Source organism: Cyanistes caeruleus, chromosome 1 (genome assembly GCF_971803275.1).
Source record: "Cyanistes caeruleus chromosome 1, bCyaCae1.hap1.1, whole genome shotgun sequence".
NCBI classification, from domain to species: domain Eukaryota; kingdom Metazoa; phylum Chordata; class Aves; order Passeriformes; family Paridae; genus Cyanistes; species Cyanistes caeruleus.
In genome coordinates, this window is record NC_141701.1 from 32390397 (window position 1) to 32401419 (window position 11023).

The 11023-nt window shown below is 46.0% G+C and overlaps 1 protein-coding gene across 2 annotated transcripts; it reads left to right on the top strand.

The window, feature by feature from the left end:
- Window positions 1-280: 280 nt before the first annotated feature.
- RPL7 (ribosomal protein L7) lies at window positions 281-9935 on the top strand. Of its 2 annotated transcripts, XM_086884939.1 has the most exons (8): window positions 1423-1735; window positions 1850-2372; window positions 3495-3597; window positions 4318-4484; window positions 5130-5267; window positions 5628-5737; window positions 6846-7056; window positions 9871-9935. In XM_086884939.1, the coding sequence occupies exons 2-7, from the start codon at window positions 2359-2361 to the stop codon at window positions 7052-7054; spliced, it is 741 nt and encodes a 246-aa protein (XP_086741065.1). In that variant the 5' UTR covers window positions 1423-1735; window positions 1850-2358; the 3' UTR covers window positions 7055-7056; window positions 9871-9935. The 2 variants fall into 2 exon arrangements, with proteins under 2 accessions (XP_086741056.1, XP_086741065.1); XM_086884930.1 differs by having other exon boundaries at window positions 281-2372.
- Window positions 9936-11023: the final 1088 nt, after the last annotated feature.

The window sequence follows — 11023 nt, forward strand, 5'->3', positions numbered from 1 at the left end:
GGGCGGACCGGGCGGCCGAGCCCCTCCCCCGGGCCGGCCCATCCCGCCCCGCATTCCCGGGACCCCCCGCCCCCGCCCCGCTCCGCCCCGCCGCCGGGGGAGGGCCCCGACGGGAACGGGACGGCACGGCCGGTGCTTTGCGCTGCTCGGGCCGGGCGTCCCGGCGGCCCCCGGCGGCTCCAGCCCGCCCCAGCCCGGCCCCGGCGAGCGGACTACAAGTCCCGGGGTGCGCCGCGCCCCGCCGGAGCGCCATCTCGGGTGCGGTGCCGCGGCGCGGCTTAGAGGAACACGCACGGGCGCTGAAGGTTCGTGCTCGGGGCTAGAGACGCAGGGAAGCTGGAAGCACACGGCAACCACTGGATCCCCGCAGGATGCCCGCATGCCTGGGGATCCTCTGCTGAGCTGTGAGAAACCTTTGAGGAAAACCCCCCCGTGGCTTCTTGGTCTGTCAGCCAGGTACAGAGGTCACTGATACCTCGCGCCCGCCACTGGCTGAAATAGGAGCTCACAGGTGCCAGCACACGGGAAGTATTTTCTTCTGTACGATAACAGAGGCTGCTCCCTGTAGCTGGGCACCCTGTGGCCAGCACCCGGTGCCGCAGCATCCCGCTCCTGGGCATTTGCCATTTCCAGTGGATGAGGACCAGAGCGTACCTGTGCGATTTCCCACACATGCGTGTGCAGGATTCATCCCACTGTCTCTGCCCGCCTGCAGCTGTGTGCCTTAAGGGCACGACGCTGCGCTTTCTTCCCTGTGTAGCCGCCAGTTTTCAGAGAAGTTGTTGGAACTTCGTGAACGCTGCCTCTCGGACTGAGCAGAAATTCGAGTTCAAAAGTTTCGGAAAAAGTGCAGTCTTAATCTCTAATTAAAATGCAGCATTTTAAACCCCCCCCCCCCCCCCCCCCCCCCAATACTGCTTATGAGATCAAGTGATACAAACGTCTGTATTAGCATAAAATAACACCATGGTAAAAAACCGAACATTTATACCCCTGTAACTGGGATCCAAAGCACTCTCAATAACCTTTTCAGGCGTTAGTGCTGTGCGACATCTCCGCGTGCTGTTAATTGACAACAAAGTCAGCAAACACAGAGCTGTTCCTTATCCCCACCCCTACTCTCTACACGTTTTTTTACATCGGGCAATCCTTCGCTGCTCAGGATTCCCTCTTCTTCCCGTACGTGTGTAATGATATGCCGGTGTCTCCGGGTGATTTTAGGAGCGCACAGGGTAGGCGCGCTCAGGATGAGACTTAATAGGCACAACCTTAAGCAGCCTTCCAAGCCTCTGTGCTGGGCAGCGCTGCTTCCCGAGCCGCCCTCCCACAGTGCAGTTACTGATTCCGTATGGCGAAAAGATGCCCAGCCTAATGAAAACACATGCCGGCAGCCCGTGGTTCCCATTTGCTCGTGCGTCCCACGATCCTGCGGGCAGCGTTCCCCGCTCAGCCTCCAGCCCCGCCGCGGTGCTGAGCGCGGGCGGGAGGTGGCGTCCCGTAGGCACGAAGGACGGCGTTTAAGGCTGAAACGGGCAATCCTGCCTCAAAAAGACGCCTGGCAGCCCCACCACCGCAGATCTCGTTCTCAGCCTCCTGCAGGAAAGGCTGGGCCTGGTGGTAGAGCGGTTCCTGCCCTGCCCGGGACACAGACAGTCCGGGACACAGCCCGTGCTCGGGAGACAGCCGATCCCGGGACACAGCCGATCCGGGACACAGCCGATCCGGGACACAGACAGTCCGGGACACAGCCCGTGCTCGGGAGACAGCCGATCCCGGGACACAGCCGATCCGGGACACAGCCGATCCCGGGACACAGCCGATCCCGGGATACAGCCGATCCGGGACACAGCTGATCCCGGGATACAGCCCACACTCGGGACACAGCCGATCCCAGGACACAGCCCGTGCTCAGGAGACAGTCCGTGCTCGGGACACGGCCAATCCCGGGACACAGCCCACACTCGGGACACAGCCGGTCCGGGACACAGCCCACGCTCGGGAGACAGTCCATGCTCGGGACACGGCCAATCCCGGGATACAGCCGATCCCGGGACACAGCCGATCCCGGGACACAGCCCACGCTCGGGAGACAGTCCGTGCTCGGGACACGGCCAATCCCGGGATACAGCCGATCCCGGGACACAGCCCGTGCTCGGGACACAGCCCCGCTGGGCGGAAGCAGTTCCTGATGCTTTTACCTCAGGCACTCGCTGGACACCCCGGCGCTCGCACGGCGGTCAGGCACAACGGGGGACGTCCAAATGCGGGGTCCTGACGAAGGGCAGGGCCTCGCCTGCGCGGGCGAATGAGCTAAGAGCGCGCCGCGCACGCGCACGCCCCTCTCTTCCGGCGCTGACCATGGCGGACAAGGAGTGAGTGCCGTTCCGCCTCTGCCATCCGCCGCCATCCGCGGCCGCCGCGCCGCCCGACCCCTGCCTACACCACCCCCGGGGCCGTCGCGCCTCTGCCGGGGCTGCGAGCGGTGGGAGGGGAGGGACCGGCGCGGCGGAGATAGAGCTGTCACCGGCCCGGCCCTTCCGCAGGCGGCGGCTGCGGCCGCCGGCCTGGCGGGGTGGGGAGGGAGAGCGGCACCCGAGCGCCGTCGCCGCCGGGAATGTGGGGCCGGGGCGGCGAGTTCCTCCGGGCTGGGCGGGCGGGCGGGCAAGGCTGTGTTGGGGGCTGGAGCAGGGAGTGATTGTCCGCCGGGCTGCTGTAGGTGGTCGTCAGGGTGATTGCTCTATAAATGCTGTTCTGACAAGTTTTGTCGCGTCTGAGAGTTTAAAATCTGCGGGACAAGAGGGAACGGGGCAAAAAACGATGTTTAGGAAGTTAGGTCTGAAGTTGAGGAGGAACTTCTTTACCCCACACACTGGAACAGGTTGCCCAGAGAGGTTATGGATCAACACTGGGGGTGTTCAAAACCATCCGGCTGCAATCCTGTGCCCTGTGCTCTGGGATGACCCTACTTGTGCAGGAAGGTTGGACTAGATGACCCGCCGTGGTCCCTTCCAACATCACCCATTCTGTGATGATCTGAGCAAGTTGAAAGTCCTGTGAAATAAATTTCACAGTATTTCCAAATAAGCTTTTCCTGTTCGAGCACCTGTTGAAATGTGCGTTGATCAAGGAGAAGTTACCCTGAAACAAATTTGTTCTATTAGCAATTGTAGCAAAGTAGGACAAGTATTCGTAGTTATGGTTGTGTGCAGCTCTGGTTGGTCTGTAAGGGTTTCTTGTCTGGTATAAAATGTGAATGGTGCAGGTTATGCACCAGAAAATCACCCAATTAAGTCCCAGGGAACTGTCCTGGGATGCTCTCCCAGGCCAGGGAAGGAACAGTGAGGACGACAGAGGTGAAGTAAAGTGGCTTAAGGTAGTGAGGTCTGTGCATATGTTGTGTTTGAGACTCTTAATGTTTGTCATATGTCAATATGTCATAACGTCATTGAGTTTCTTTCTACCAGCTAAAAGGTTTTATTTCTGTTTTCATTTAGAGTAAAGAAGGTGCCCTCTGTGCCTGAGAGCCTGCTGAAGAAGCGGCAGGCCTATGCGGTCATGAAAGCCAAACGGCAGAAGAAGATTTTGGCTATAAAAAAGGTGAATATTCTCTGATCCCTTGGCTCAGGCTGCTTATTTACTGCAGTAGCAGCTGCTGCTACTACTGTGATGCAGTACAGAAGTTCACAGTATGTTGATGTTTTCTTGATGTGTTGGACTAAAACATGCTTTTACTGGCTGATAACAAAGTTCTGGGCTGAGTTAAAGTGTACAGCTGTCTATAATAACATTGAAGTTAGTCTTGTACGAGGCAAGAAGTTATAGCCTTTGTGAGGGGGAGCTTGATGTGTGATCAGAGAATCCTAGAACTGTAGGAGGTTGGAAGGGACATCAACGATCTAGCTCCAACCCCTGTGCCATGGACTGGGACACCTTCCACTAGACCAGGTTGCTAAAAGATCCAATTCAATCTGGCTATGAACATGGGTAGGGTTGGCCCATCCACAGCCTCCTGGGGCAACCTGTTCCAGTGTCTCACCACCCTCACAGTAAAGAATTTCTTCCTTATATCTAACCTAAACTTTCCATCTTTCAATTTGTACCTGTTACTCATTATCACCACAGTGCTGAAGAAGAGTCAGGAATGGTAACACTGGTTGCTGTGTCCAGATTCTCTGAAGCATCACTGAGGGTTGATCAGAGCTGTGTGATACTGATCTGTTACTTGGGGGAAGTTCTAGAATGTGGCATGATACTTGAAGGTGATGCTCATGTGTTGAAAGGCATTTTCTAACTTAAGCAATTTCCAATTCATCGCAGTACCGCAAGGCACAAAGGAAGCTCATCTATGCAAGAGCCCAGGCTTACCACAAGGAGTACAGGCACATGTACAGGCAGGAGATCCGTATGGCCAGGATGGCCCGGAAAGCTGGCAATTACTACGTCCCAGCTGAGCCAAAACTGGCATTTGTGATCAGAATAAGAGGGTAAGGTTACATACAAGTAACATACAGGTATAAGTAATTTTATGTTCAAAAGTACTGAAGTTGGCTTTCCTGTTACCTCTCTGTTTTGAGGGCTTTAACAAGATAAAGCCTTCTACCAGTGGCTTGAGAAGTTGTTGGTAGATATTGTATGTGCCCTTGAGGTATGTTTAATTAAGGGCTAAATCATTTTGCTGCCTACTATCTTTAGGAATCCCTGATTTTCAAGAAGACAAGGCTGAAAATACATGCAGACAGTTATTCTTTCTCACCTTTAACTTGATAAAATTACACATCCCTATTCCCAAACATTATGCTGAGCTGTTCTTCAAGTGTTTGATTTGTTCTACTTTGGTGTAAAGTGTTACAGAAAACTAAAAAAAAAAGTGTGATTGGAAGAATTATGTTCAGGACAATGCAAGGCTAGTTCTAAATTGTTTCAGTATAATACTTAATTGAGTTATTTTTGTGGAAATAGATGTTTTAACTTTATACTGAAATGTATAGTAATAGTAAGTTAATTTACTGAGTTTGCTTTGTGTAATTCATGAAATGTGTTTTCATATGGTAACAGTGCTACTGTGATTTGGGGTCTTTTTTTAACCTCATACCTAGTGTTTCTGAGATGTTGATAATTCTCTTTTCCAGTACCAATGGTGTCAGCCCGAAGGTTCGCAAGGTTCTGCAGCTTCTTCGCCTTCGGCAGATTTTTAACGGCACCTTTGTCAAACTCAACAAAGCCTCTATCAACATGTTGCGGATTGTTGAGCCCTACATTGCCTGGGGGTGAGTGAAAGGCCCAGTTGTACCTAATCAGGTGCAAATGTTGAGTGGGTTTTGCATTTTGCTATGCTAAACTTGCAGGGGTTTTTCATCTTCTGTGTGCTTTCCCATCTTTGAATTGAAAACATGGTTGAGGCAGTGCTTTAAAGGTAATGTCTGCTAGATATGATTGCACTCTCATACTGGTGTTCTTGGGAACTTGGCATAAGATTTGCTTCTCTGCTGCTTTTGTGTTTACATGTGGGACATGCTGAAATGATCTTTAGTTGTTTGGTGTTGCAGTCTAAATCAGGGATGTTAACATTGTCCTAAAATGTGGCTTGCAAAGACTTAAAATTCTCTTTTTGAATGTGACCGTTTCAGTTACCCCAACCTAAAGTCTGTGCATGAGCTGATCTACAAGCGGGGTTACGGCAAGATCAACAAGCAGCGCATTGCTCTGACCGACAACCGCCTGATCCAGAAATGCCTTGGTAAATTCTGCTGAACAAAATGGGGAGCCAGCTGCTTGCCTCAGGGTGACCAGTGCTGAGCTGAGCAACTGTCCTTAAGTGTCACTGGAGTACACTGGTGTTTAGTTATGATCTCCACTTGTGTCTTAATTGTTTAATACAAAGCACGCTGGAATAAATTCCGTCATAAAGTATTGAAAACAGGTGTAAAGAATCAAATTTTAGCCTTTGTAATGTTAAATGTAACCTGCTTTACCTTTATGGGGTCAGTAGATCTTTGAGTAACTAAAAAGTACTGTAGCATGAAAGAGTCATCATAGCTTTGAACTTTAAGACTTTTGTATTAGACATTTTGTCTTTGACTTTTATGATCCGGTAAACAGACTTTCTAAACTTGTTAAAAGAACTAGATAGTGATCAGTGTATTCAGTAGAAGCAAAGTGTGCTGAAGAATTGGGGTATGGGCTGCTCTGGGAGGGTCCCTGCTCTTGCAGTCATGCCAGAATGAGTGAAAGCGACCACTCAAGTCTGTCCCTTTTTTTGGCACTCGATTTGCATTTTGCTTCAGATTAGGCTGTGTTGTGCCTGTTCCTTTTCCTGTGCAGTGGATTAACATCCTAAAGGTACAGGTATTCTGTTGTAATCTCTTTTTAGCACTGTGTTTTATGAGAGTTAACTTGTAACATATTGCCGAAGACTCTGGAAAGGCATTAAGGAAACATGCTGTAGCATTATTCAGCAGCCTAACTTAATAGCTAGTGAGTTTCTCCGAGTTACAGATTGCAGTGGTTTAGGTGTATTTAATCTAGCATTTCTCTGAAGAGCAGTCTGTTTTTCTGAGATTCAGTAAGTGCAGGTTGTTTGTTGTTTTTTCTCACTGCTGGCAGCAAATACTTAACAATTGAAACTGATGCCTCTTGCCAAATGTGCCATCTAAATGTTGACTTGGCTGTAACTAATCCATTTTAATTGGAAAAGTCAGTCATTCAGTCTCATGACAAAGTGAGTGGTTTCTGACTTCCTGAAGTTTATCAAAATAAGTAGGGATGACAGTAACAATGTGATAATTTTTAGTTTGTTATTGACCAGTGCCTCTGAAGTCTTTCTGAAAACTGTGTCTGCATTTTAGGAAAGCTTGGCATCATCTGCATGGAAGATGTGATCCATGAAATTTACACTGTTGGCAAGAACTTCAAAGTTGTGAACAACTTCCTTTGGCCCTTCAAGCTATCCTCTCCTCGGGGTGGAATGAAGAAGAAAACAATCCACTTTGTGGAAGGTGGGGATGCTGGTAACAGAGAAGACCAGATCAACAGACTCATAAGGAGAATGAACTAATGGTGAGATACTGCCCAAGGCAATCAACTGTTCAACTCTGCAGGCTGCTGTCATTATTTGTCAGACATTCAAGTTTAATAGATGCTCACTCATTCTTGGGTGGTACCTACAGTGTAAAGCTACTTGAACAATACAGTGTTCTGGTTTTGTTTTGGAAGTCTTACTAAAGCTTAAACATTCGGGAAGTTAAATTGTCAGTGTAGCTGATCTATTTAGGAAAAACAAACATTACCAATAACTTGTTTTAAAGCTTTATTTTGGTCTTATGTTGGGAAGCCTTGAGATCTCAGCTTAAACTTTCAAGCCTCATTATGTCCTCTTAATATGATCGAAATCTTGTAATTGCAAGTAGCATGTTTTTTTTTCATGTTTTCTAGAAATACCTGATCAGAACTGGTCTAAATTTTCAGCTTGAGCAAGCTTCAGAATGATTCATTTAAAGCTCTCACGTATAGTGACCAAGTTGGTAATTCTGAAATACTGATTTGCCCACTTGAGTAGAATGTCCTTTAGAAATGTGGCTTATTAACACTTAAAATCATTTAACAGTGACAGCTGAGTCCTGAAGGTAGGACCTACTCCAAACAATGTCTTATCGATTGTTGTCACTCTGCTGTTCTGCTTTAGTGAGAAGTCTGCCATTCAAAGCCAGCACTTTTTTTTCAGAGTTCTCGTATTTTGCTTTTTAGACACTAAACTACATTCAGTGTTGCCCATATTTTAGTTTCAGTCAAATATCTTTTTGGTTTGACAGGTATGCTGGAATATAAGAAAGCTTGATTGTGTTACGGTTTTTGGAAACAATATCAAAGACCAATTTTCCCTAAACTAATTTCTCCAAAGTCAAAATGGTTTTTTTTGATTGGCTTGTTGGGATTTGTGTGGGGTGGTTTTTGTTGTTTAGTTGTTTTTTGTATGGTTGTTTTTTCTTTTGGATCAGATATGCAGTTTACTTATAAATTCCTAGCTTCAGAAGATTGGTTCATAAAAAATGGATAGTATTGTGACTTTACAGTTCAAAACAGGTGCAGTTGCATTTGGATGAGTTCTCAGAAATTAAAAGTTTCTGAAGGGAAAGAAATTTTATAGTGTTTTGTTCTCTTTTTTTCCTCAAGTCTTAAAAATAATCTTACAGCCAAGGCACAGCAAATTGAGCTCATTTGGGTCTGCTTTCTGTCCAAGGAGCTAAAGAAGATCTAGGAAATACTTTCCATTTGACTGACAGCATTAATTCTTGAAGCTTTTTTTTTGTAGGCTGATAATTTCCTCATTCAGGCTCCTTGCATGTTGTGTTATCTCCTGTCCGTGAAGTCAGCAGAGTTTTAAACCACTGGTTACATGGCATGTGGAAATTCCAACTTCAGGAAAATAGTTCCTTACTAGGGACAGTGTTCTTGAAAAGCCTTTTAGCTCAGCTATGGAAAGATGTTGGTAACTCTGAGAAGCAGAGTTGCTGTAATGTTTTGTGCCTGGGGTGATGTTAAGTTACTCCCTGTACTATTCTTGTAGAAATTTTGCTGCTGGTGGCAGAAACTTGGAAGTTCAGAATTGGCAGATGTGTCCTTGAAGTTAGTGCACAACCAAGGCTGAGGAGGACTGTATGCTCCTGTCTGATTTGTGAGCATGATGTTGTTTTTAATGGAAACACTGCAGCTTTTCTGTCAGTGTAGATTTATTTCTTTTCCATCTTCCCTGCTAAACATCAGATGTATACTTGGTAGTGTTGTTTTCAGGAGCTTTCCTACAGATGGGAAGCTTCTAGTTCACAGTTGCAGTAGTTGTAAATGCCTGCAAGGGTTGGTATGTTGGCACAGAAACAAGGGCTATCCATTCATCTGGTTGCACATGTTTTCCACTGGACTTGTAGCTCAGCATCCCATATAAGTGACATACATTAGAGCTCTACTTTCTTCTAATTTGGGAAGTGACCTTGCAGTTTCTTATTTTATGCTTATAAGCAGTTATGCTTCTCCTGCAAACTAAATCTAAGACAGCCAATTCTTCTTGTCTCTTCAACTGTCTCTTCCTGCTGTTGTGAATAGAGTGCATGTTTAAAATTCAAGTAGCCTACATGTAGAAAATAGAAGAATGTTGTAGTTTCTACCAAGGCCATGGACAAACTGGAGTAGTAGGTTCAGGTGACATACTGGCAGTACTCTCCAGGTAATGTCATTATGAAGGGCTGTGTAACTGAAGAAGAGTATTCCTCTTTCCTATAAGTAGATAGTTTCCTGCTATTTGTCTTTATTTCTTATTCTATTTGTGACTTATTTCTTAAATTATAGTCTCAAGTGAATGAAAAAAATAGACTTCCAGTACTGATTCCTTTGTAAAGACTGGGAAGAAAGAGCATAGTACTTGAAAGCAAATGATGTCAATCAGTATTGACAGTATCCTGAATTTCATCAATTTTTCACGAAAACTTTACAGGAACTGGACCCAAGTTGGCTGTTTTGCTTTCACTTTTGTATGTAAACAGTCTCTGAAATTTGCCAAAAACGAGAGTGCAGCAAAAGTTAGAATGTATATAATGTCTTGGCATGTCTTTAAATATCAAATATAGGCATCATTGGTTCAAGGTAGAAATGTTTATCCTGCTAAGTCTGGTACTTACAATCTTTGTTTTCAGTAAAGAGCTGTTAATGTAAAACTTAGTTACAGTGTGTGAGGCTACCACAGTCTTAAATCCAGTGAAATAAAGTGAGTGTTTTCAGCCAAAATTACAAATGGTAAAAATGTATTATTTTTTTCATGTGGCCAGAGTTGTTTCAGATCTACATGTGCCTAATGATACCTTTTTCTTTTTTGCTTTGCAGGTAAAGATGCCCAGCTGCAATATTTCAAAGTCTGGTCTGTTAATAAAACAATCTTGCACAAAACAGTCTGTTGTCTCGATTGGTCTCTTTATTACGATCCTCTTCTGAAATGGCGGTGTTTGTCAGGTTCAGTTTGGAGATGTGTTTCAAAGAGCCATAGTTTGAAATAGCAGTATGTAGATAACTGCTTAACCTTCATTTGGAGGAAGGAAATACAGAAGGATTTGTGCAGGTAGCAGATGAGGTTTTGAGTTGCAACAATAAATGACAAACTGAGCTGTGTGCTGTTGAGTGGGCAGGGTTCCTGCTTAAGTTGTAGTGCACCAGGAAGTTGTGTGAAAAATCTTCTAATGTAAAAAAGCAAGTGTAAATCTGTTCTTAACATCTTCAGATTAGAGAATCATAGCGTGGCCTAAGTTGGAAGGGAGCCTAAAGATAAAATCTAGTTTCAATGCCCCTGCCATGAACACCTTTCACTAAACTAGGTCGTTCAGAGCTCCATCCAGTCTGGCCTTGAGCACTTCCAGGAATGGGGCATCCACAGCTTCTCTGGGCGACCTGTTCAAGTGCCTCACCCATCCTCACAGTAAGGAATTTCTTCCTAAAATCTAATAAAATCTACTCTCAATTTGAAGCCATTGCCCCTTGTCCTGTCCCTACATTCCCTGGTAAAAAAGGATCTTTATTGTAGGCTCCTTTTGGGTACTGGAAGGCCACAATTAGGTTACCCTGAAGTCTTGTCCAGGCTGAATAATTCCAATTCTTTTAGCCTTTCCTCATGGGAGAGGTGCTCAATCACTCAAATACTCTTAATGACTCTTCTCTGGACTTTCCAATAGGTTCCAATAGTCCTTCCAGTGCTGGGGACCTCTGAGCTGGATAATTACTTCCAGCTTTGAGCATCCTCAGGTATTTTTTATCAAGGAAGCATGAAATACTTAAAATAGTAATTTTTTTTCCACTTTCAAATTAATTATTCAGTTTAACTACAAAATTTGCAGTGTTAGGCTGCAGATACTGGAAAGTGGAAGAGCACAGGATTTATGAGGATATGAACAGCTGCTGATAAATGTGTAGGTGTAGCAGAGAGCAGATTAGAAAGCCAGGGACTAGTAAAGCATGTAACTGCATTCAAACTGATTTCTCATCTTGA

What these genes read in the sequence shown, in the direction of transcription:
- RPL7 (XM_086884930.1), top strand. An exon ending in TTTGTGATCAGAATAAGAGG is followed by an intron (nt 4,485 to 5,129) that starts GTAAGGTTACAT and finishes TCTCTTTTCCAG; the next exon opens with TACCAATGGTGTCAGCCCGA. An exon ending in CCTGATCCAGAAATGCCTTG is followed by an intron (nt 5,738 to 6,845) that starts GTAAATTCTGCT and finishes TCTGCATTTTAG; the next exon opens with GAAAGCTTGGCATCATCTGC.